This window comes from Eucyclogobius newberryi, unplaced genomic scaffold, assembly GCF_026437365.1.
Source record: "Eucyclogobius newberryi isolate DKJ021-1_F unplaced genomic scaffold, fEucNew1.0.hap1 SCAF_6, whole genome shotgun sequence".
Taxonomy (NCBI): domain Eukaryota; kingdom Metazoa; phylum Chordata; class Actinopteri; order Gobiiformes; family Gobiidae; genus Eucyclogobius; species Eucyclogobius newberryi.
In genome coordinates this window covers 38959507-38985278 of record NW_027316278.1, presented here as the reverse complement: position 1 = coordinate 38985278, position 25772 = coordinate 38959507, and the positions used below count along the sequence as shown (strand labels likewise).

At 56.8% G+C, this 25772-nt stretch overlaps 2 protein-coding genes across 2 annotated transcripts in view; both read left to right on the top strand.

The window, feature by feature from the left end:
- Window positions 1-13390, top strand: part of fam189a2 (family with sequence similarity 189 member A2) — a 66855-nt gene extending 53465 nt beyond the window's left edge. The window contains exon 11 of the mRNA XM_072433919.1: window positions 13375-13390. Within this exon, the coding sequence (XP_072290020.1) occupies window positions 13375-13390 (16 nt within the window). The remainder of the gene's footprint in view (window positions 1-13374) is intronic.
- On the top strand, window positions 13363-22755 carry ube2l3b (ubiquitin-conjugating enzyme E2L 3b). The gene is made up of 4 exons (XM_072433389.1): window positions 13363-13455; window positions 16325-16420; window positions 20203-20389; window positions 21646-22755. Exons 1-4 carry the CDS (start codon window positions 13429-13431, stop codon window positions 21798-21800), a joined length of 465 nt encoding a protein of 154 aa, XP_072289490.1. The 5' UTR covers window positions 13363-13428; the 3' UTR covers window positions 21801-22755.
- The last annotated feature ends 3017 nt before the right edge of the window (window positions 22756-25772 follow it).

Genomic DNA, 25772 nt, shown 5'->3' with positions numbered 1-25772 from the left:
CTCCTCTTCCCCTCCTCTTACGCCTCCTCTTCCCCCTCCTCTCCCCCCCTCCTCTTACCGCCCTCCTCTTCCCCTCCCTCTCTCCCCCCACCTCTCCCCCCCTCCCTCATCCCTCCTCTCCCCCCTCCTCTTCCCCCTCTCTCCCCCTCCTCATCCCCTCCTCTCCCCTCTCTCTCTCGCTCTTCTCCTCTTCCCCCTCCTCTCCGCCTCCTCAACCCCCCCTCCTCACACCCCCCATCCTCTCCCCCCTCCACTCCCTCCTCCACTTCCCCCTCCTCTCTCCCCCTCTCATCCCCCTCCTCATCCCCTCCACACCCCCCTCCTCTACCCCCACCACCCCTCCCACCACTACCCCCACCTCACTCCCCCTCCTCACCCCCTCCTCTCCCCCCTCCTCATCCCCTCCTCTCCCCCTCCACTTCCCCCACCTCTCCCCCCTCCTCATCCCCTCCTCTTCCCCCTCCTCACCGCCTCCTCTTCCCCCTCCTCTCCCGCCTCCTCTTCCCCCCTCCTCTCTCCCCCCTCCTCTCCCCCCTCCTCTCCCCCCTCCTCTCCCCCCTCCTCTTCCCCCTCCTCTCTCCCCCTCCTCATCCCCCTCCTCTTCCCCCTCCTCTCTTCCCCTCCTCTCCCCCCTCCTCTCTTCCCCTCCTCTCCCCCTCCTCTCCCCCCTCCTCTCCCCTCCTCTCCCCCTCCTCCTCTCCCCCTCCTCTTCCCCCTCCTCATCCCCCTCCTCTTTCCCCTCCTCTCCCCCTCCTCATCCCCTCCTCTCCCCCCTCCTCTTCCCCCTCCTCTTCCCCTCCTCTCCCGCCTCCTCTTCCCCTCCTCTGCCCCCCTCCTCTCCCCCCTCCTCTTCCCCTCCTCTTACGCCTCCTCTCCCCCTCCTCTCTTACCCCTCCTCTCCCCCTCCTCTCCCCCCTCCTCTTACGCCTCCTCTTCCCCCTCCTCTCTCCCCCCTCCTCTCCCCCCTCCTCTCCCCCCTCCTCATCCCCCCTCCTCTTCCCCCTCCTCTTCCCCCTCCTCTTACACCTCCTCTTCCCCCACCTCTCCCCCCTCCTCTTCCCCCTCCTCTTACGCCTCCTCACTCCCCCCTCCTCTCTCCCCCTCCTCTTCCGCCTCCTCTTCCCCCTCCTCTCTCCCCCCTCCTCATCCCCCTCCTCTTCCCCCTCCTCTTTCCCTCCTCTTCCCCACCTCTCCCCCTCCTCTTCCCCTCCTCTTACGCCTCCTCTTCCCCCTCCTCTTACGCCTTCCTCTTCCCCCTCCTCTCTCCCCCCTCCTCTCCCCCCTCCTCTCCCCCCTCCTCATCCCCTCCTCTCCCCCCTCCTCTTCCCCCTCCTCTCCCCTCCTCATCCCCTCCTCTTCCCCCTCCTCTCTCCCCCTCCTCTCCCCCCTCCTCTCCCCCCTCCTCATCCCCTCCTCTCCCCCCTCCTCTTCCCCCTCCTCTCCCCCTCCTCATCCCCTCCTCTCCCCACTCCTCTTCCCCCTCCTCTCCCGCCTCCTCTTCCCCCTCCTCTCTCCCCCCTCCTCTCCCCCCTCCTCTCCCCCTCCTCATCCCCCTCCTCATCCCCTCCTCTTCCCCCTCCTCTTACACCTCCTCTTCCCCCACCTCTCCCCCCTCCTCTTTCCCCTCCTCTTACGCCTCTCTTCCCCCTCCTCTCCCCCCTCCTCTACGCCTCCTCTCCCCCCTCCTCTCTTACCCCTCCTCTCCCCCCTCCTCTCCCCCCTCCTCTCTTACCCCTCCTCTCCCCCCTCCTCTCCCCCCTCCTCTTCCCCCTCCTCTTACGCCTCCTCTCCCCCTCCTCTCTTACCCCTCCTCTCCCCCTCCTCTCCCCCCTCCTCTTACGCCTCCTCTTCCCCCTCCTCTCTCCCCCCTCCTCCCCCCTCCTCTCCCCCCTCCTCATCCCCCCTCCTCTCCCCCCTCCTCATCCCCCCTCCTCTTCCCCCTCCTCATCCCCTCCTCTTCCCCCTCCTCTTACACCTCCTCTTCCCCACCTCTCCCCCCTCCTCTTCCCCCCTCCTCTTACGCCTCCTCTTCCCCCTCCTCTCCCCCCTCCTCTTACGCCTCCTCTCCCCCCTCCTCTCTTACCCCTCCTCTCCCCCCTCCTCTCCCCCCTCCTCTCTTACCCCTCCTCTCCCCCTCCTCTCCCCCCTCCTCTTCCCCTCCTCTCCCCCTCCTCTCTTACCCCTCCTCTCCCCCTCCTCTCCCCCCTCCTCTTACGCCTCCTCTTCCCCCTCCTCTCTCCCCCCTCCTCTCCCCCCTCCTCTCCCCCCTCCTCATCCCCCCTCCTCTTCCCCCTCCTCATCCCCTCCTCTTCCCCCTCCTCTTACACCTCCTCTTCCCCACCTCTCCCCTCTCCTCTTCCCCCTCCTCTTCCCCTCCTCTTCCGCCTCCTCTTCCCCCTCCTCTTCCCCTCCTCTCTCCCCCCTCCTCTCTCCCCCCTCCTCTCCCCCCCTCCTCTCCCGCCTCCTCTCCCCCCTCCTCTCCCGCCTCCTCTTCCCCCTCCTCTTCCCCCTCCTCTTCCCCCTCCTCTTACGCCTCCTCTTCCCCCTCCTCTCCCCCCTCCTCTTACGCCTCCTCTTCCCCCTCCTCTCTCCCCCCTCCTCTCCCCCCTCCTCCCCCTCCCCCCTCCTCATCCCTCCTCTCCCCCCTCCTCTTCCCCCTCCTCTCCCGCCTCCTCTTCCCCCTCCTCTTCCCCCTCCTCTCCCGCCTCCTCTTCCCCCCCTCCTCTCTCCCCCCTCCTCTCCCCCCTCCTCTCCCCCCTCCTCTCCCGCCTCCTCTTCCCCCTCCTCTCTCCCCCCTCCTCATCCCCCTCCTCATCCCCTCCTCTCCCCCTCTCCCCTCCTCTCCCCTCCTCTCTCCCCCCTCCTCTCCCCCCTCCTCTCCCCCCTCCTCATCCCCTCCTCTCCCCCCTCCTCTTCCCCCTCCTCTCCCGCCTCCTCTTCCCCCTCCTCTTCCCCCTCCTCTCCCGCCTCCTCTTCCCCCCTCCTCTCTCCCCCCCTCCTCATCCCCCTCCTCATCCCCTCCTCTCCCCCCTCCTCCTCTCCCCCCTCCTCTTCCCCCTCCTCATCCCCCTCCTCTTTCCCCTCCTCTCCCCCTCCTCATCCCCTCCTCTCCCCCCTCCTCTTCCCCCTCCTCTCCCCCTCCTCATCCCCTCCTCTTCCCCCTCCTCTCCCGCCTCCTCTTCCCCCTCCTCTCCCCCCTCCTCTCCCCCCTCCTCTTCCCCCTCCTCTTACGCCTCCTCTCCCCCTCCTCTCTTACCCCTCCTCTCCCCCCTCCTCTCCCCCCTCCTCTTACGCCTCCTCTTCCCCCTCCTCTCTCCCCCCCCTCTCCCCCCTCCTCTCCCCCCTCCTCATCCCCCCTCCTCTTCCCCTCCTCTTCCCCCTCCTTTTACGACTCCTCCTCTTCCCCCACCTCTCCCCCCTCCTCTTCCCCCTCCTCTTACGCCTCCTCTTCCCCCTCCTCTCCCCCCTCCTCTTACGCCTCCTCTCCCCCTCCTCTCTTACCCCCTCTCCCCCTCCTCTCTTACCCCTCCTCTCCCCCCTCCTCTCCCCCCCTCCTCTTCCCCTCCTCTTACGCCTCCTCTCCCCCTCCTCTCCCCCCTCCTCTCCCCCCTCCTCTTACGCCTCCTCTTCCCCTCCTCTCTCCCCCCTCCTCTCCCCCCTCCTCTCCCCCCTCCTCATCCCCCCTCCTCTTCCCCTCCTCATCCCCTCCTCTTCCCCCTCCTCTTACACCTCCTCTTCCCCCACCTCTCCCCCTCCTCTTCCCCCTCCTCTTACCCCTCCTCTCTCCCCCCTCCTCTCCCCCCTCCTCATCCCCTCCTCTTCCCCCTCCTCTCCCCCTCCCTCTCCGCCTCCTCTTCCCCCTCCTCTTCCCCCTCCTCTCTCCCCCCTCCTCTCTCCCCCCTCCTCTCCCCCCTCCTCTCCCGCCTCCTCTTCCCCCCTCCTCTTCCCCCTCCTCTCTCCCCCTCCTCTCTCCCCCCTCCTCTTCCCCCTCCTCTTACGCCTCCTCTTCCCCCCTCCTCTCCCCCCCTCCTCTTACGCCTCCTCTTCCCCTCCTCTCTCCCCCCTCCTCTCCCCCCTCCTCATCCCCTCCTCTCCCCCCTCCTCTTCCCCCTCCTCTCCCCCTCCTCATCCCCTCCTCTTCCCCCTCCTCTTCCCCCTCCTCTCCCCGCCTCCTCTTCCCCCTCCTCTTCCCCCTCCTCTCCCGCCTCCTCTTCCCCCCCTCCTCTCTCCCCCCTCCTCTCCCCCCTCCTCTCCCGCCTCCTCTTTCCCCCTCCTCTCTCCCCCCCTCCTCATCCCCCTCCTCATCCCCTCCTCTCCCCCCTCCTCTTCCCCCTCCTCTCCCGCCTCCTCTTCCCCCTCCTCTCTCCCCCCCCTCCTCTCCCCCCTCCTCTCCCCCCTCCTCATCCCCTCCTCTCCCCCTCCTCTTCCCCTCCTCTCCCCCTCCTCATCCCCTCCTCTTCCCCTCCTCTCCCGCCTCCTCTTCCCCCTCCTCTCCCGCCTCCTCTTCCCCCCCTCCTCTCTCCCCCTCCTCTCCCCCTCCTCTCCCCCCTCCTCTCCCCCCTCCTCTTCCCCCTCCTCTCTCCCCCCTCCTCATCCCCCTCCTCTTCCCCCTCCTCTCTTCCCCCTCCTCTCCCCCCTCCTCTCTTACCCCTCCTCTCACCCCCTCCTCTCCCCCCTCCTCATCCCCTCCTCTCCCCCCTCCTCCTCTCCCCCCTCCTCTTCCCCCTCCTCATCCCCCTCCTCTTTCCCCTCCTCTCCCCACCTCATCCCCTCCTCTCCCCCCTCCTCTTCCCCCTCCTCTTCCCCCTCCTCTCCCGCCTCCTCTTCCCCCTCCTCTCCCCCCTCCTCTCCCCCCTCCTCTTCCCCCTCCTCTTACGCCTCCTCTCCCCCTCCTCTCTTACCCCTCCTCTCCCCCCTCTCCTCCCCCCTCCTCTTACGCCTCCTCTTCCCCCTCCTCTCTCCCCCTCCTCTCCCCCCTCCTCTCCCCCCTCCTCATCCCCCTCCTCTTCCCCCTCCTCTTCCCCCTCCTCTTACACCTCCTCTTCCCCCACCTCTCCCCCCTCCTCTTCCCCCTCCTCTTACGCCTCCTCACTCCCCCCTCCTCTCTCCCCCCCTCCTCTTACGCCTCCTCTTCCCCTCCTCTCTCCCCCCTCCTCATCCACCCTCCTCTTCCCCCTCCTCTTTCCCCTCCTCTTCCCCCACCTCTCCCCCCTCCTCTTCCCCCTCCTCTTACGCCTCCTCTTCCCCCTCCTCTTACGCCTCCTCTTCCCCCTCCTCTCTCCCCCCTCCTCTCCCCCCTCCTCTCCCCCCTCCTCATCCCCTCCTCTCCCCCCTCCTCTTCCCCTCCTCTCCCCTCCTCATCCCCTCCTCTTCCCCCTCCTCTCTCCCCCCTCCTCTCCCCCCTCCTCTCCCCCCTCCTCATCCCCTCCTCTCCCCCCTCCTCTTCCCCCTCCTCTCCCCCTCCTCATCCCCCTCTCTCCCCACTCCTCTTCCCCCTCCTCTCCCGCCTCCTCTTCCCCCTCCTCTCTCCCCCCTCCTCTCCCCCTCCTCTCCCCCCTCCTCATCCCCCTCCTCATCCCCTCCTCTTCCCCTCCTCTTACACCTCCTCTTCCCCCACCTCTCCCCCCTCCTCTTTCCCCTCCTCTTACGCCTCCTCTTCCCCCTCCTCTCCCCCCTCCTCTTACGCCTCCTCTCCCCCCTCCTCTCTTACCCCTCCTCTCCCCCCTCCTCTCCCCCCTCCTCTCTTACCCCTCCTCTCCCCCTCCTCCCCCCTCCTCTTCCCCCTCCTCTTACGCCTCCTCTCCCCCTCCTCTCTTACCCCTCCTCTCCCCCCTCCTCTCCCCCCTCCTCTTACGCCTCCTCTTCCCCTCCTCTCTCCCCCCTCCTCTCCCCCCTCCTCTCCCCCCTCCTCATCCCCCCTCCTCTCCCCCCTCCTCATCCCCCCTCCTCTTCCCCCTCCTCATCCCCTCCTCTTCCCCCTCCTCTTACACCTCCTCTTCCCCCACCTCTCCCCCCTCCTCTTCCCCCTCCTCTTACGCCTCCTCTTCCCCCTCCTCTCCCCCCTCCTCTTACGCCTCCTCTCCCCCCTCCTCTCTTACCCCTCCTCTCCCCCCTCCTCTCCCCCCTCCTCTCTTACCCCTCCTCTCCCCCCTCCTCTCCCCCCTCCTCTTCCCCCTCCTCTCCCCCTCCTCTCTTACCCCTCCTCTCCCCCCTCCTCTCCCCCCTCCTCTTACGCCTCCTCTTCCCCCTCCTCTCTCCCCCCTCCTCTCCCCCCTCCTCTCCCCCCTCCTCATCCCCCCTCCTCTTCCCCCTCCTCATCCCCTCCTCTTCCCCCTCCTCTTACACCTCCTCTTCCCCCACCTCTCCCCTCTCCTCTTCCCCCTCCTCTTCCCCCTCCTCTTCCGCCTCCTCTTCCCCCTCCTCTTCCCCCTCCTCTCTCCCCCCTCCTCTCTCCCCCCTCCTCTCCCCCCTCCTCTCCCGCCTCCTCTCCCCCCTCCTCTCCCGCCTCCTCTTCCCCCTCCTCTTCCCCCTCCTCTTCCCCCTCCTCTTACGCCTCCTCTTCCCCCTCCTCTCCCCCCTCCTCTTACGCCTCCTCTTCCCCCTCCTCTCTCCCCCCTCCTCTCCCCCCTCCTCTCCCCCCTCCTCTCCCCCCTCCTCTTCCCCCTCCTCTCCCGCCTCCTCTTCCCCCTCCTCTTCCCCCTCCTCTCCCGCCTCCTCTTCCCCCCCTCCTCTCTCCCCCCTCCTCTCCCCCCTCCTCTCCCCCCTCCTCTCCCGCCTCCTCTTCCCCCTCCTCTCTCCCCCCTCCTCATCCCCCTCCTCATCCCCTCCTCTCCCCCCTCCTCTTCCCCCTCCTCTCCCGCCTCCTCTTCCCCCTCCTCTCTCCCCCCTCCTCTCCCCCCTCCTCTCCCCCCTCCTCATCCCCCTCCTCATCCCCTCCTCTTCCCCCTCCTCTTACACCTCCTCTTCCCCCACCTCTCCCCCTCCTCTTCCCCCTCCTCTTACGCCTCCTCTTCCCCCTCCTCTCCCCCCTCCTCTCTCCCCCCTCCTCTCCCCCCTCCTCTCCCCCCTCCTCATCCCCCCTCCTCTTCCCCCTCCTCATCCCCTCCTCTTCCCCCTCCTCTTACACCTCCTCTTCCCCCACCTCTCCCCTCTCCTCTTCCCCCTCCTCTTCCCCCTCCTCTTCCCCCTCCTCTTCCCCCTCCTCTCTCCCCCCTCCTCTCTCCCCCCTCCTCTCCCCCCTCCTCTCCCGCCTCCTCTCCCCCCTCCTCTCCCGCCTCCTCTTCCCCCTCCTCTTCCCCCTCCTCTTCCCCCTCCTCTTACGCCTCCTCTTCCCCCTCCTCTCCCCCCTCCTCTTACGCCTCCTCTTCCCCCTCCTCTCTCCCCCCTCCTCTCCCCCCTCCTCTCCCCCCTCCTCATCCCCTCCTCTCCCCCCTCCTCTTCCCCCTCCTCTCCCGCCTCCTCTTCCCCCTCCTCTTCCCCCTCCTCTCCCGCCTCCTCTTCCCCCCTCCTCTCTCCCCCCTCCTCTCCCCCCTCCTCTCCCCCCTCCTCTCCCGCCTCCTCTTCCCCCTCCTCTCTCCCCCCTCCTCATCCCCCTCCTCATCCCCTCCTCTCCCCCCTCCTCTTCCCCCTCCTCTCCCGCCTCCTCTTCCCCCTCCTCTCTCCCCCCCTCCTCTCCCCCCTCCTCTCCCCCCTCCTCATCCCCCTCCTCATCCCCCTCCTCATCCCCTCCTCTTCCCCCTCCTCTTACACCTCCTCTTCCCCCACCTCTCCCCCTCCTCTTCCCCCTCCTCTTACGCCTCCTCTTCCCCCTCCTCTCCCCCCTCCTCTCCCCCCTCCTCTCTTACCCCTCCTCTCCCCCCTCCTCTCCCCCCTCCTCTTCCCCCTCCTCTTACGCCTCCTCTCCCCCTCCTCTCTTACCCCTCCTCTCCCCCTCCTCTCCCGCCTCCTCTTCCCCCCCTCCTCTCTCCCCCCTCCTCTCCCCCCTCCTCTCCCCCCTCCTCTCCCGCCTCCTCTTCCCCCTCCTCTCTCCCCCCTCCTCATCCCCCTCCTCTTCCCCATCCTCTCCCCCCTCCTCTTACGCCTCCTCTTCCCCCTCCTCTCTTACCCCTCCTCTCCCCCCTCCTCTCCCCCCTCCTCTCTTACCCCTCCTCTCCCCCCTCCTCTCCCCCCTCCTCATCCCCTCCTTTCCCCCCTCCTCCTCTCCCCCCTCCTCTTCCCCCTCCTCATCCCCCTCCTCTTCCCCCTCCTCTCCCCCTCCTCATCCCTTCCTCTCCCCCCTCCTCTTCCCCCTCCTCTTCCCCCTCCTCTCCCCCCTCCTCACTCCCCCCTCCTCTCTCCCCCCTCCTCTCCCGCCTCCTCTTCCCCCTCCTCTCTCCCCCCTCCTCATCCCCCTCCTCATCCCCCTCCTCATCCCCTCCTCTCCCCCCTCCTCTACCCCCTCCTCATCCCCCTCCTCTTCCCCCTCCTCATCCCCTCCTCTTTCCCCTCCTCTTCCCCCACCTCTCCCCCCTCCTCTTCCCCCTCCTCTTACGCCTCCTCTTCCCCCTCCTCTCTCCCCCCTCCTCTCCCCCCTCCTCTCCCCCCTCCTCATCCCCTCCTCTCCCCCCTCCTCTCCCCCTCCTCATCCCCTCCTCTTCCCCCTCCTCTCCCGCCTCCTCTTCCCCCTCCTCTCCCGCCTCCTCTTCCCCCCCTCCTCTCTCCCCCCTCCTCTCCCCCCTCCTCTTCCCCCTCCTCTCCCCCCTCCTCTCCCGCCTCCTCTTCCCCCTCCTCTCTCCCCCTCCTCATCCCCTCCTCTCCCCCCTCCTCTTCCCCCTCCTCTCCCGCCTCCTCTTCCCCCTCCTCTCTCCCCCCTCCTCTCCCCCCTCCTCTCCCCCCTCCTCATCCCCCTCCTCATCCCCTCCTCTTCCCCGTCCTCTTACACCTCCTCTTCCCCCACCTCTCCCCCCTCCTCTTCCCCCTCCTCTTACGCCTCCTCTTCCCCCTCCTCTCCCCCCTCCTCTTACGCCTCCTCTCCCCCCTCCTCTCTTACCCCTCCTCTCCCCCCTCCTCTCTTACCCCTCCTCTCCCCCCTCCTCTCCCCCCTCCTCTTCCCCCTCCTCTTAAGCCTCCTCTCCCCCTCCTCTCTTACCCCTCCTCTCCCCCCTCCTCTTACGCCTCCTCTTCCCCCTCCTCTCTCCCCCCTCCTCTCCCCCCTCCTCTCCCCCCTCCTCATCCCCCCTCCTCTTCCCCCTCCTCATCCCCTCCTCTTCCCCCTCCTCTTACACCTCCTCTTCCCCCACCTCTCCCCCCTCCTCTTCCCCCTCCTCTTACGCCTCCTCTTCCCCCTCCTCTCCCCCCTCCTCTTACGCCTCCTCTCCCCCCTCCTCTCTTACCCCTCCTCTCCCCCCTCCTCTCCCCCCTCCTCTCTTACCCCTCCTCTCCCCCCTCCTCTCCCCCCTCCTCTTCCCCCTCCTCTTACGCCTCCTCTCCCCCTCCTCTCTTACCCCTCCTCTCCCCCCTCCTCTCCCCCCTCCTCTTCCCCCTCCTCTTCCCCCTCCTCTGTCCCCCCTCCTCTCCCCCCTCCTCTCCCCCCTCCTCATCCCCCCTCCTCTTCCCCCTCCTCATCCCCTCCTCTTCCCCCTCCTCTTACACCTCCTCTTCCCCCACCTCTCCCCCCTCCTCTTCCCCCTCCTCTCTCCCCCCTCCTCTCCCCCCTCCTCATCCCCTCCTCTTCCCCCTCCTCTTCCCCCTCCTCTTCCGCCTCCTCTTCCCCCTCCTCTCTCCCCCCTCCTTTCTCCCCCCTCCTCTCCCCCCTCCTCTCCCGCCTCCTCTCCCCCCTCCTCTCCCGCCTCCTCTTCCCCCTCCTCTTCCCCCTCCTCTCTCCCCCCTCCTCTCTCCCCCCTCCTCTTCCCCCTCCTCTTACGCCTCCTCTTCCCCCTCCTCTCCCCCCTCCTCTTACGCCTCCTCTTCCCCCTCCTCTCTCCCCCCTCCTCTCCCCCCTCCTCTCCCCCCTCCTCTCCCCCCTCCTCATCCCCTCCTCTCCCCCCTCCTCTTCCCCCTCCTCTCCCCCTCCTCATCCCCTCCTCTCCCCCCTCCTCTTCCCCCTCCTCTCCCGCCTCCTCTTCCCCCTCCTCTTCCCCCTCCTCTCCCGCCTCCTCTTCCCCCCCTCCTCTCTCCCCCCTCCTCTCCCCCCTCCTCTCCCCCCTCCTCTCCCGCCTCCTCTTCCCCCTCCTCTCTCCCCCCTCCTCATCCCCCTCCTCATCCCCTCCTCTCCCCCCTCCTCTTCCCCCTCCTCTCCCGCCTCCTCTTCCCCCTCCTCTCTCCCCCCTCCTCTCTCCCCCCTCCTCTCCCCCCTCCTCATCCCCCTCCTCATCCCCCTCCTCATCCCCTCCTCTTCCCCCTCCTCTTACACCTCCTCTTCCCCCACCTCTCCCCCCTCCTCTTCCCCCTCCTCTTACGCCTCCTCTTCCCCCTCCTCTCCCCCCTCCTCTTACGCCTCCTCTCCCCCCTCCTCTCTTACCCCTCCTCTCCCCCCTCCTCTCCCCCCTCCTCTCTTACCCCTCCTCTCCCCCCTCCTCTCCCCCCTCCTCTTCCCCCTCCTCTCCCCCTCCTCTCTTACCCCTCCTCTCTTACCCCTCCTCTCCCCCCTCCTCTTACGCCTCCTCTTCCCCCTCCTCTCTCCCCCCTCCTCTCCCCCCTCCTCATCCCCCCTCCTCTTCCCCCTCCTCATCCCCTCCTCTTCCCCCTCCTCTTACACCTCCTCTTCCCCCACCTCTCCCCCCTCCTCTTCCCCCTCCTCTCTCCCCCCTCCTCTCCCCCCTCCTCATCCCCCTCCTCTTCCCCCTCCTCTCCCGCCTCCTCTTCCCCCTCCTCTTCCCCCTCCTCTCTCCCCCCTCCTCTCTCCCCTCCTCTCCCGCCTCCTCTCCCCCCTCCTCTCCCGCCTCCTCTTCCCCCTCCTCTTCCCCCTCCTCTCTCCCCCCTCCTCTCCCCCCTCCTCTTACGCCTCCTCTTCCCCCTCCTCTCTCCCCCCTCCTCTCCCCCCTCCTCTCCCCCCTCCTCATCCCCCTCCTCTTCCCCCTCCTCTTCCCCCTCCTCTTCCCCAACCTCTCCCCCCTCCTCTCCCCCCTCCTCATCCCCTCCTCTTCCCCCTCCTCTCCCGCCTCCTCTTCCCCCTCCTCTTCCCCCTCCTCTCTCCCCCCTCCTCTCCCCCCTCCTCATCCCCCTCCTCATCCCCTCCTCTTACGCCTCCTCTCCCGCCTCCTCTTCCCCCTCCTCTCTCCCCCCTCCTCTCCCGCCTCCTCTTCCCCCTCCTCTCTCCCCCCTCCTCATCCCCCTCCTCATCCCCTCCTCTTCCCCCTCCTCTCCCGCCTCCTCTTCCCCCTCCTCTCTCCCCCCTCCTCTCCCCCCTCCTCATCCCCCTCCTCATCCCCTCCTCTTACGCCTCCTCTTCCCCATCCTCTCCCCCCTCCTCTTACGCCTCCTCTTCCCCCTCCTCTCTTACCCCTCCTCTCCCCCCTCCTCCTCTCCCCCCTCCTCTTCCCCCTCCTCATCCCCCTCCTCTTCCCCCTCCTCTCCCCCTCCTCATCCCCTCCTCTCCCCCCTCCTCTTCCCCCTCCTCTCCCCCCTCCTCACTCCCCCCTCCTCTCTCCCCCCTCTTCCCCCTCCTCTCTCCCCCCTCCTCATCCCCCTCCTCATCCCCTCCTCTCCCCCCTCCTCTTCCCCCTCCTCATCCCCCTCCTCTTCCCCCTCCTCATCCCCTCCTCTTTCCCCTCCTCTTCCCCCACCTCTCCCCCCTCCTCTTCCCCCTCCTCTTACGCCTCCTCTTCCCCCTCCTCTTACGCCTCCTCTTCCCCCTCCTCTCTCCCCCCTCCTCTCCCCCCTCCTCATCCCCTCCTCTTCCCCCTCCTCTCCCGCCTCCTCTTCCCCCTCCTCTCCCGCCTCCTCTTCCCCCCCTCCTCTCTCCCCCCTCCTCTCCCGCCTCCTCTTCCCCCTCCTCTCTCCCCCCTCCTCATCCCCCTCCTCATCCCCTCCTCTTCCCCCTCCTCTCCCGCCTCCTCTTCCCCCTCCTCTCTCCCCCCTCCTCTCCCCCCTCCTCTCCCCCCTCCTCATCCCCCTCCTCATCCCCCTCCTCATCCCCTCCTCTTCCCCCTCCTCTTACACCTCCTCTTCCCCCTCCTCTTCCCCCTCCTCTTACGCCTCCTCTTCCCCCTCCTCTCCCCCCTCCTCTCCCCCCTCCTCTCTTACCCCTCCTCTCCCCCCTCCTCTCCCCCCTCCTCTCTTACCCCTCCTCTCCCCCCTCCTCTTCCCCCTCCTCTTACGCCTCCTCTCCCCCTCCTCTCTTACCCCTCCTCTCCCCCCTCCTCTCCCCCCTCCTCTTACGCCTCCTCTCTCCCCCCTCCTCTCCCCCCTCCTCTCCCCCCTCCTCATCCCCCCTCCTCATCCCCTCCTCTTCCCCCTCCTCTTCCGCCTCCTCTCTCCCCCCTCCTCTCCCCCCTCCTCTCCCCCCTCCTCATCCCCCCTCCTCTTCCCCCTCCTCATCCCCTCCTCTTCCCCCTCCTCTTACACCTCCTCTTCCCCCACCTCTCCCCCCTCCTCTTCCCCCTCCTCTTCCCCCTCCTCTCCCCCCTCCTCTCCCGCCTCCTCTCCCCCCTCCTCTCCCGCCTCCTCTTCCCCCTCCTCTTCCCCCTCCTCTCTCCCCCCTCCTCTCTCCCCCCTCCTCTCCCCCCTCCTCTCTTACCCCTCCTCTCCCCCCTCCTCTCCCCCCTCCTCTTACGCCTCCTCTTCCCCCTCCTCTCTCCCCCCTCCTCTCCCCCCTCCTCATCCCCTCCTCTTCCCCCTCCTCATCCCCTCCTCTTACGCCTCCTCTCCCCCCTCCTCTCCCCCCTCCTCTCTTACCCCTCCTCTCCCCCCTCCTCTCCCCCCTCCTCTCTTACCCCTCCTCTCTTACCCCTCCTCTCCCCCCTCCTCTCCCCCCTCCTCTTACCCCTCCTCTTACCCCTCCTCTCCCCCCTCCTCTCCCCCCTCCTCTCCCCCCTCCTCTTCCCCCTCCTCTCTTACCCCTCCTCTCCCCCCTCCTCTTCCCCCTCCTCTCTTACGCCTCCTCTCCCCCCTCCTCTCCCCCCTCCTCTCTTACCCCTCCTCTCCCCCCTCCTCTCCCCCCTCCTCTCTCCCCCCTCCTCTCTTACCCCTCCTCTCCCCCCTCCTCTCCCCCCTCCTCTTGCGCCTCCTCTTCCCCCTCCTCTCCCCCCTCCTCTCTCCCCCCTCCTCTCTTACCCCTCCTCTCTTACCCCTCCTCTCCCCCCTCCTCTCCCCCCTCCTCTCTTACCCCTCCTCTCCCCCCTCCTCTCCCCCCTCCTCTCCCCCCTCCTCTTACCCCTCCTCTTCTCCCTCCTCCAGACCAGGCCGATATTGACCGCGCTGGGCATTCTGGGAGTACACAATAGTTTCAAGATGGCGGCGAGCAGGAGGCTGGTCAAGGTAAAGCTGCCGATCGCGCGTATTTACACAAATTTCACTACGTTTACGCTCAACAGGGCCACGTTGCCGCGCTAAATATGTGTTTTAACCCTGTAACAGCTCAAACGAACATCTAAAGTCATTCGTGCCTCCGTTTTTCGCCCAGACGGTGCGTTTGAGAGGTCACTATTGGTAAAGAATCTGTCCGGTAACGTACCGGCAAATTAGGCCACGAAATCGAAACTAACAGCAGCGGTTTAGCTCGTGGAAAACTGTCTAAATGTGACCGTTTCTTGCCGTGTGGACGACGGTGGCGCGGTGTTCGTTTGCGGTTCCGATGGGAGTCGTTTATGCTGATGTTATCGGCGCGCGAGCGGGCGAGACTTACGGGAATTCGTAACTGCGTTTGAGCTAACCACTAGCGCCAGCCTCGTTCTGATGGAGGAGACCGCTCTGAACGCGCTCTTTCCCGGTCACAGCCCCCGCTCGTGTCGAACTGTGCCATTTTGTCCCACCGCAGGTTAAATGTAAGTCAATCTTCTGAACTTTTTCAAATGGAATGATATGATTTCTCTCAGAAAACGGGGCTGGAAGTGACCGAAGTCCGGCTCATTTTCTGTCATGTGGATCAAAGTGACCGGAGCAAAGGCGATCTGTTCTGTCTTGGGAGATGGTTTAAAAGTAGAAACTGTAATTTTGCGGAAAAAGAGAGCGAATTGACCAAACAGAAGGTCTTAATCTCATGTGTGGCGACTTCCTGGTGAAGCTTCTCTTTTATAACCAATAAAACGCGTCCGTCATAAACCTGGAGGAATCATTTTCGATTTCTGCTCCAGGCTCAGAGCAACAAGGAAACTAAACTAAGATATTTATCAAAATCCTTATCAGAAAACATGACTGTCATTAAATCTAAGCAACTTACTCCAGAATCAAACTATCACTGATTATCATCATGTTTTGAAACTTTTTAGGTTGAAAAGATACCACGACATACCAGAAGTCGTGGTATCTGTTAGATACCAGAACATCACCATATCAGGCCGTCATTTTATAAATTGTTTTTATTTTTATTATCTTTTAAGGATTTTTTTGCCCATAGACTTTCAGTGCTCTCCCCAGAATATTTTTAAGGGATGGTTAATATGCCTCATATGGTTTAATGTACCATCATTATTTCCAAAGGTACATGCACCCTAAACGTACTATTACACGCTGTATAAGTCTAAACGTACTATTACACGCTGTATAAGTCTAAACGTACTATTACACGCTGTATAAGTCTAAACGTACTATTACACGCTGTATAAGTCTAAACGTACTATTACACGCTGTATAAGTCTAAACGTACTATTACACGCTGTATAAGTCTAAACGTACTATTACACGCTGTATAAGTCTAAACGTACTATTACACGCTGTATAAGTCTAAACGTACTATTACACGCTGTATAAGTCTAAACGTACTATCACATGGCGTATGGGCCTATCAGGGCAGAATCAGGCCTGTTCCTCCACCTCTCCAGGCAGAATCACGCAGGCAGCGCTCGGCCATGCGCACGGTTATCTTAATACCTGGCGGTATCGTTTCAGCATGGCAGGGGCCCGCCGGAGCATGGCGGCATATTTTGGGCAAGGCGGGGTCCCGCCCAAAACCCCTCAGCAAGAACACTGCACCGTGTGACCACAACCCGATCTCTCATGAGCTGGTGGCTCCATCTCTCGCACTCTAGCACCTCTGCTTCTCCTGGTGGTCTGAGCATGTGCCAACTCAATAAAGCCACAAGAGGGCGCTCTAGGAAAATGTACACCATCATTCTTTCCATTGGCCAAGTTTTGAACTAAACGTTCATAAACATATTAATATTAATACAAATATAAACCACATACTCAATATGTACTTTAAAAAGTAAAGCAGAAGGTATGAAGTAGCAAGATTCTGCTCATGGGGAACAGGAGCTCGATTGCTCTAGTCTGGATTTAACAGGCACTGGCCCCTGTGACTCAGAGAATAAAGCAGCTCTGCTTGTGTACAAGTCTCTCCATGGCCTAGCACCAAAGTACATCTTGGACATGTTAGTGTCATAAGAACCACCTCGGACTCCGAGGACCTCAGGGACCAGCCTCCTGCTGGTGCCAGAGTCAGGACTAAACATGGACCGGCCTCCTGCTGGTGCCAGAGTCAGGACTAAACATGGACCGGCCTCCTGCTGGTGCCAGAGTCAGGACTAAACATGGACCGGCCTCCTGCTGGTGCCAGAGTCAGGACTAAACATGGACCGGCCTCCTGCTGGTGCCAGAGTCAGGACTAAACATGGACCGGCCTCCTGCTGGTGCCAGAGTCAGGACTAAACATGGACCGGCCTCCTGCTGGTGCCAGAGTCAGGACTTAACATGGACCGGCCTCCTGCTGGTGCCAGAGTCAGGACTAAACATGGACCGGCCTCCTGCTGGTGCCAGAGTCAGGACTAAACATGGACCGGCCTCCTGCTGGTGCCAGAGTCAGGAGCGCAGGGCCTCTTTAGTACTTTAGACTGCTGGAACACCAGGGGCCACAGTGGGGTGGCTAGAGGACATTTTGTTTTGTCCTTAGACAAGAAACTTTAGCCACATTGCTTAGTATGGATCAGGTATGTCGCAGGGACCAATGGCACAGATTGGCAGCCTTGCTTCCGTCTGTCCGCCCCAGGGCAGCTGTGGCTACAATAGTGGCTTATTACCACCAAGTGTGGAGTGAATGAATAATGCAATGTGAAGTGTCCTTGTGTATTCTGAACAGCACTATAAGTGGTATGCGTCATTATAATTTTCCACCACTATAAACATTACATTGTGTGCCTAAGTTTACACTACAATAAATCTGCCCGTTTTAATCTTTCTTTTTATTGTGTAGGAACTTGATGAGATTCGCAAAGCTGGATTGAAAAGCTTCAGAAACATCCAAGTGGAAGAATCAAACCTATTGTCATGGCAAGGACTCATTGTTCCGGTACGTTTATATTTATTCATTCATTTATTAATTTAAACTTACAGGGAAATTTACAACAAACTGTTCACATTTGTCCACATTAAAATGTTTCTTTCTGGGTATTAGTAAGGTTTTATCGAGTACCGTATTTTGCACAGGAAAAGGCGCACCGGATGATTAAGCACCATCAGCCATTTGTGTACCATGTGTACACACACTCTGCTAAGCTAACAGACACGTTAGCGTATCCACAACACACTCTGCTACCGCTAACAGACACGTTAGCGTATCCACAACACACTCTGCTACCGCTAACAGACACGTTAGCGTATCCACAACACACTCTGCTACCGCTAACAGACACGTTAGCGTATCCACAACAACTCCCAGCCTCGTTCAGTTGCAACAGGTAAAATACAACACTCTGCTACCGCTAACAGACACATTAGCATATCCACAACACACTCTGCTACCGCTAACAGACACGTTAGCATATCCACAACACACTCTGCTACTGCTAACAGACACGTTAGCATATCCACAACACACTCTGCTACCGCTAACAGACACGTTAGCGTATCCACAACACACTCTTCTACTGCTAACAGACACGTTAGCGTATCCACAACAACTCCCAGCCTCGTTCAGTTGCAACAGGTAAAATACAACACTCTGCTACTGCTAACAGACACATTAGCATATCCACAACACACTCTGCTACCGCTAACAGACACGTTAGCGTATCCACAACACACTCTGCTACCGCTAACAGACACGTTAGCGTATCCACAACAACTCCCAGCCTCGTTCAGTTGCAACACGTAAAATACAACACACTCTGCTACCGCTAACAGACACATTAGCATATCCACAACACACTCTGCTACCGCTAACAGACACATTAGCATATCCACAACACACTCTGCTACTGCTAACAGACACGTTAGCATATCCACAACACACTCTGCTACCGCTAACAGACACGTTAGCGTATCCACAACAACTCCCAGCCTCGTTCAGTTGCAACACGTAAAATACAACACAAAACACTCACTTTTTCAGTTCATTCCTCGTCCTCAAATCCTTCAAATGTCGCCGTGTACATCCCGCATAGCTTCGACCAGACATCCCGATTTACCTGGGACAGCCCCGATTTTTTTTTTTTTTTTTTTTTTTTTTTTTTATGTCCCGTGTCCCAGTGCATTTGCCCTGGTTTTGCACAAACTTCGTCCCGTGTGTCCCGGTTTAATGTCTGCTGGGGCGCAAATGGTAAAAGCAGCCAAAGCGCCCATAGTTTAGCGCTCTGTGCTAAACTCTTTGGTCAGTGTGATCCCGCATCTCGGATCCACGCGGCAGTTCAGTGATTACTCCGGCCTTTGTGCCTCTGACCACAGTTGACTGATAATTTAGCCCGTAAGCGCATTTCTTGCGATAATATGACTGATCCAATGGTCTCTTGGCAGGAGCCATCTTGGGCCAAGATTCTTGGGGTTCTTAATTTACCAGTAGGTGTCTGTGTTGTGCCTGACTGAAAATGTTGTTTACATTTTGACAGAGCGCCGCGTGTAGGTAGACTAGTTCACAAACCCTTGAGAATCTTGTTAGGCTCCCGCTGATGTGTTTGCCGCGTTCACCTCTGGTTTAACGGGCCAATCATATGCAGGCGTTTGGGACTGGGACCAATCACACTTTTTTGGGCAGTAAAGTAAAAACAACTGAACCTAAACAAACATGGCAGCACCGACGGCCATACTTCAGCCTGTTTTAGGAAAAATACAGAGCATTTTGTTCACAATGGTACATTTGTGAATGAGAATGAAGACTGTGCTTAGATGTAACATTATTCAGATATGTCTGCTTCTTTCACTGTTGTGCCACTTCCACTAATCCGCATCGAGTTCTTTTTGTTTTACCTCCTGGTGGCTTTCGGCAAGAGCCTTCCCAGAGTGATTCATGTGAAGAACATTAGCCAGGTTATGCCTTTTGTGTCAGCACGACCAATGTGAATTTTGGGCTAATATAGAAGGAGGAGAATAAGCTCCCATATATGTGGCAATGTCAAATAAATCATATATGGGCAGCTGATAATGTATTTGCGCGATTAGTTTTCAAGTGGGCTATTCTGAGTCTTAACTTTGTTATTGCCACACCCTGGGACATATGCAAATTATTTTGATCTCACGTGTGTCCTGATGATGATGTGTCAGTTTTGTGACCGTCTGATAATAACCCGAGGTCAAGTTTGTAAGTCAATTTTTTAGTCTGCATAGTTTGATTCACGTGGAAGAGAAGGCGTGTTTCCAAGAGACTTTTCTGCTTGAGGTCGGACAGTAAGACGAAGAAAAATGTTCACTTCCCATTGACTTTTTTTGGGGCGTGGTCATGCAAATATGGGTGGAGATAGGACGTTGCAGTGTTCTCGCTGAGGGGTTTTAGCATGGCGGGTCGGCCACCGAGCGAGCGCCATCACAGAGCGAGCGCCGCACCGAGTAGTACTTTTCGCTCGCGCCGCCTTCAACCTCAGCCCAGCGAGAACACTGCGTTGTCTACGTTGACTTTTTTTGTTCAGAATCACCTAAAGAGTGTTTGTACCAAATTCAATTTGTTTGACTAACAAACAAATGACAAACATGAGTTAAAGTGTTTGCAGTTCAACATCGCAGGGGGCAATGAGGGCCATTTTTTAAGCATTTAATTCACATATCATAATGTCCAGCTATTTTGTTACAGTGGTGTCAGGGTCCAGAGCATTTGGTGTCCTTTGTGTCCTTTATCAGAGGCATTGACAAAGGAGGAAGTGGAGGTCATGAACCAGAGTGCTGTTGTGTCATGTGATCACCGCTTTTGAATGGTAAAAAGGTTTTGTCTTATAAAGATCTTTTGGGACGTATATGTCCTACATTGACAACATTACAAAAACGGTGGATGCAAAAATAGACGTGGCCCTGGTGGAAATGTGTGATTTGAAATCCAAGTATTGCGAGTTGGTCAGCCGAGTTGTGGTGGGTGGAGGAGGTTGTGCAGGTGGAGACTTGTTCACCTGGACTGGGGATGTGGTTGGATGGTGGAAGGAGCTCCGCCCTCAGTACTTAGTCTCTAGATGTGGCAGGACTGTCCTGGCTGGCACGTCGCTGCACCATCGGGGGACAGTGCCTTTGGAGTGGAAGAGCGGGGTGGTGGCCTGGAGGGTGTGGTCCGGCGGGTGTGGTCCGGAGGGTGTGCTCCTCAGCCTCCCCGGTAAGGTCTAACCCAGAGAGGAGACTTCAACAAATAGTTGAACCTGGGATTCAGGAGGAGCAGTGTGTTTCTTGTCCTGGACCAGCTCTCTTCTCTCATTGGCTGCTTGAGGGTTCAGTTTGCCTAACAAAGGTGGGTTTATGCTTTACGCGACTGCGAGGGGCCGCATGGCGACTCTGTCCATTGACAAATGTATAAATACATTTCTGGGCCTATCCCTAAGTAAGATGAAAGATGACTGAACGTGTAACGGTTATTATTTTGTATAATATTGAACATTTTCTACCTGTCTTAAGTTTTTCATCATTACTGTTGTCGCTCCTGTTTCCATGTTCATCTTAGTGACTTTTAACAACAACAGATATGATTGAAATTGTTGAAAATGTTGCATGAACATGAACTTTCAACTGACAAAATTGTTAACAAATGTCATTCCTGTTTCTTACCATCTCATACAAAACAAATAATATGTTTGAGATGAGCCTTAAAATGTTTTGTATATTTTAACATGTGCTTGTTTCAAATATAAGTTAAATCTAATTCCAATTCCTTTTGTTCTCTTGCAGGACAACCCTCCCTATGACAAAGGCGCGTTCCGGATTGAAATCATCTTCCCCACCGAGTACCCGTTCAAACCGCCCAAGATCACGTTCAAAACGCGCATCTACCACCCCAACATCGATGAGAAGGGCCAAGTGTGTCTGCCCGTCATCAGTGCAGAGAACTGGAAACCTGCCACCAGAACTGACCAAGGTACTGACCCTCTGCCGTGTGTGTGTGTGTGTGTGTGTGTGTGTGTTTCATGTTTTTGGTGTTCTCTGACCTGCAGCAGGCTCCGCCCCCAGACCACAGTATCTACTCTTTAAACTCACTTATTCAAAATAGCCCACACTGAGCATTGAAATATGCCACGTAATGAACTGGACGAGGGGGAAAAGGTCCTGAAAGCTCTAAACTGATGACAACGGATCTGCACCTGACAAATCATGTACTTTTCTCTTTCGCCTCCGGAGTCACATTCTCTGTTTGTTATTACATTATTACAATCCGACACATATTCATGGAGAGCTCATGAGTTTAGAGCAGGGGTGTCCAAACTTTTTTCACCAAGGGCCGCTTTTTGAAACTTAAATGGGGCAGAGGGCCACAAACAACTTGACAATGTTGAATTTGTTAAATGACAAAGTGACTCATTCAAAATGTTGCATTGCGATGAGCCTTCACACCTTTAATTAGACCTAGAACATTAAAGGTTGAATGGACGATTTTGTGTCTTATTTCCTCGTGGTGTGGACGGCCGATTTAGTTCTGCCACGTATCAATCATAAAACGCACCTATCGCTCACCTGCAGCCACGTGCGGCTCGTTTCCGCGTGTCTAAGCGCATTGATCTATCATAATACAGTTCCCTCAGTGTACGGGGCAAAATGAAGACGGAGAAAGACAGTTCGAGCTGACTCAGAAGAGACGGAAATCTACGGGAGATGTGATGCGATCCGTCGCGCTGATAAACAAACACGTGTGTGTTGTATCAGTCCACACGGGGGAGTGGCATGAGCACGGGGGAGTGGCATGAGCACGGGGGAGTGGCATGTGCACGGGGGAGTGGCATGTGCACGGGGGAGTGGCATGTGCACGGGGGAGTGGCATGTGCACGGGGGAGTGGCATGTGCACGGGGGAGTGGCATGTGCACGGGGGAGTGGCATGTGCACGGGGGAGTGGCATGCGCACTTCCGCCTGAGTTCTCAAATCGCCCAAAAATCGTCCGTTGCGCCTTTAATATTAGGTTGGTATAACATCAATATGCCTGAATTTGTCCCAATTTCACAGTAAAAAGTACTACTTTTTGTTGTTTGGGCCGGCATAGCAGGAAGCTTGAGGGCCAACAAAAATTGGTCTGAGGGCCGCATTTGGCCTCCAGGCCCTAGTTTGGACTTGCCTGGTTTTAGAGGAAACTGCTCTCTTGTGGTCCAGACTTCATTTTGTCTCTTTGTGTTGTGTGTCTCAGTCATCCAGGCCCTGATCGCGCTGGTGAACGACCCGCAGCCGGAGCACCCCCTCCGGGCGGACCTCGCAGAAGAATACTCAAAGGACCGTAAAAAATTTCTGAAGAACGCAGAAGAGCATACAAAGAAATACGGAGAGAAGCGACCAATGGACTGACTCTCTGGTTTCTGTCTCTTTCTTTCTCTCCCTCCTCCATCTTTCACACCTGACCAAAAACAAAATTGCAAACCTCCCTGTGCTCCTTCACTCCGCCCCTAAACCATCAAACCCTCAGACCCCGCCCACACTGTCAACACTCTCTGGACTAGATACTCTTGCTTTTTCCTTCTTTTGGCCATTCTGAATTAACCTTTTTCTTAAAGCAAAAAAACAAAATAAGCGATGTTCAGATGAGAAATTTGTATTTTTTTCTGTTGTGATTTCCTCCATATTAATGAGAGTTCTGTTGAATCGCTCTGATGTAAACTATTTTGAGCTGATAAAAAGAGGTTGTTTACGCGAGCTTGTTTTAGCCCTTTGTTTAGAAAGTTGGCTAAAGGTTAAAGGGGCTGTAGATGGAGCCTTGGGGAACTCCAAAGTAGATTTGCACTGAATTTGTCACATATAAATCTCTTTTTTTTTACTAAAATGTCATGTTCTGTCTTGACACTAGTCACCGCCACTGAGCACAACTCGATAACTGAAAAGTGAAGGATGGGTAACCGTTTATTTCCCTCTAGCGTCAGAAAGAAACAGCAATAATCTCACATTTTTCAGTTTTTCATTTAAAGTCCCCACATTCTGTTTTGCTTTTCCAGTTTAAGTTTGGAGACTTGGTACATTCTGCTAACACTTTGTCCGCGCATGTCGACAGCCTCACCAATGCCACCCCTGCCCCAAAGTCATACTGAAGTCATTATCGACACACCCTTTACCATATCCAGCTCAAGGGACCAAATGTCGCCAGGGTGAAGTCCTGAGCCGCTGGGAGGGGGAGGGGCGCTCGCTGTCCAGGGGAAACGCCCGGACATGGAGAAGACCACTATGTAACAGCTCTGATCTGGTCCTCGTCTTGTTTTCATAATAAAGATGGCTAAGCACTGGCCTCACTGTCGCCGGGCAGTCTGCTGGACCTCACGTCTCCTCATTTATACACCTGCCTTTGGTCATGAAGTGACCATGAGTCATGAAGAAATGGGCTCTTGAGAATAGGTGGAAAGTGCCTAGTTTAAAATGTGGTAGCCAGACCCATTATCTTGCCTGACCCGCCAGCCCCGCCCCGCCCACATTCTGTTTGAATGCGTCTCGGTCTGGAATCGGACCATTGGAGGGCGTCAATAAAAACTTTCCAGCATTTACCGGTCCAACCACCGCCGCTAATTTGTGTCACGTGTCTCTCAAATGCAGAAGACGTCTCAAATATTTCCGGAACATTCAGAACAAAATATATCACTTCATTTACCTCAGATTTACAGAGTTTAGTGCGTCGCTTGTTGACTCGGCAGAAGTCGGCAACGTTTCTCAGTCTGTTATTTTTATGCTTTCCTCATAATCTTCCATGTTTGTTTAGACACAAACGGACAATGCGTTTGTCTGATTGGTTCATCCGCCTGTCAATCACTCCCTTTGGAAATTGGCGCGACTGGGTTGGATCCCAGACCCTCAGGTTTTGTAAAGTCTGTCAAAACGTGTTGGGAACGGCTGGTCGGGCAAACCATTATCAATATTGATGGATTTTCTGGCCTAAAAACAAAGAATAGAATGTGTTCAGTTTCTATTAGCACAAGGCTTTAAGGGAGAACACGATGCTCCATCATGAGCTCTAGAAAGATCCCGCGAGTCGACACCAGCTGCAGCGCAATGAGCTCGAATCCCGGCTCCGACAGTTTGCTGCGTGTCCCTCCCCTCGTACATCCCCATTTCACACTGAACGGTCCTCAAATAAAGCCTTTGGGCCAAAACCTTCCACTTGAAGTGGTAATTATGAATGCATTCTGTTCAAGTGCTTTTGTGGTTATTGCAGATCTGGACAAATATGTTAATACAGCATTAAGTAAATTTAAGACAATATTCTGCAGATCACATGGGGGGAAAAGGCAAACAATTCAACATTTTATTCTAAGTATTAATGGAGATGCCGTTAAACTTGTGCGAGCCGTATAATTATGCAGCAACAAAATACAGGCTTAAAAACTTTAAATATTTTTTTTAATTTTGACTCATAATTCCCATAGCACAAGGCAAGTTTCACTTTAATGGCATTACAATTATTTGGAAAATGTTTTCTAAATGGAAAGATGTAAAATACATATGTGCAAAATATATTTTATAAAATATAGTATATGTGAAATTGTGAATATTTTTGTAATACCAGTTTATATTAGAATGCTTTATTTAAAGCTGCTCAACAGCTCAACATTTTTGCCTTAGAGATTTAGAAAAAAGATTTAATAAGAGTTAAAGGGCTCAATAGAGGCTAAGCAGCTATGTGGCAGTTCATTACCATAAGGTGGTTTTAAAAATATATATATCCTCCAACTGTTTTATAGTGTCTGAAACAGATCTTCTTGGTGTTATATTTGGTGAAAAAAACTACAATGGCAATTTTTTTTGGGTGTCCGCCTTTTGACAAAAAACATTCTACAAGACAAACACTCATGTAGTCCTTGGTGCATTTCATTTATTTTTGGAACAATCAAAACTGAGATGTGCCATCAAAGATCGTGTCAATCACCCTCAAACTCTGGAGCTCTTATATTTGATTTATTTATATTTATATATTTGACCTATTTCCCTGTGAGCCCTAATAATTAGCCCTAATTTATACAGCGTTTCTAGAATCGTGATTAAGCTTGAATAAATTATTAATTTAATGCACGCGGCTGCAGGTGAGCGGTAGGTGCGCTCTATGATTGATACGTGGCAGGACTAATGGACAGTCCACGCCACGAGGAAATGAAACTCAGATTTGGGTCAAAAAAATCGTCCATTCAACCTTTAATTTACATTATGGCTCTAAAACAGACTTATCTTAAGTTATTGCCACATAGATGATAGGCCCCAAGAAAGCTTTCAAACATTTAATGCAAGTTATTTTTTTCAGAATCCCAATTGGGAATTAAATGGGTCTATTTTATATCATCTGAGATGGTCCGAATGAGACTGAAAAGGCCCAGGCTGTTGTACAATATTTACAGCATCATTAATATATGATCTTGATGTGCTCAAAGTCATTTTCACATCAGATCAACAACAAGCTTAAACTTTATTGTGAGCTTATTGTTTTTTGTTCTGATGTGTGTCAGTCCGTGTGAGGGAGACACGAGCATTCACAAACTTTTACTTCATTTTATTCAGAGCCAAACTTCATAGAAATGCTAGATCTGCCCATTCCCAGTGATGCAGCGTGATCCAGGGCCCCTGAGGAGCCGCCTTCAGCCGGCTTTATATAGAGGACTCTGCCATAATGAAATGCACAATCAATCAATATATATATATATAAATAAATATATATATTTATATATATATATATATATATAGGCAAGGTGGCGTAGCACGCTCGTCTAATCCCCCATGATCCAAATGTTAGAGTTTTAAAAAGTGGAGCAGTTAAAATGGGCCTAAAATGCAGCTTTCCTTTCACCTGCTGCTGAGAAACCTCTGCTGAACACCCTTGACCCTTCACCCTTGACCCTTGTGTGTTGTGTTCGACCAGAGAGCTGAGTAACAAAAGTAGAATTACAAGAATGATTTCAACATGGTTATTACAATGACATCTGAAAGATTACGAATAGCATCTTTTAATGTTAATGGCATGCTGAGTCCACTTAAGTGGTCAAAGATATTAACAAAGATGAGAAATATATTATATACCTACAAGAAACCCATTTCTACAACTTATTACATAAAAAAATGACTACTGTGAGAGTTATGACGCACCTCCCACCCACGGCTGCAAAACTCGGCTTTAAAATCATCGTTTGACCTCCTAATTCTAAAGAGGAAGAAAAAAAGATGAGTAAACAATGCCCCCCCCTTCCAATGCAAAGACTTCTTTGCATCGGAAGGGGGAGAGAATATGACAAATCATTATTGCTCATGATGTCCGAAATAAGACGCAAAATGCAGTGTCATATGGTGTCTCAGAGC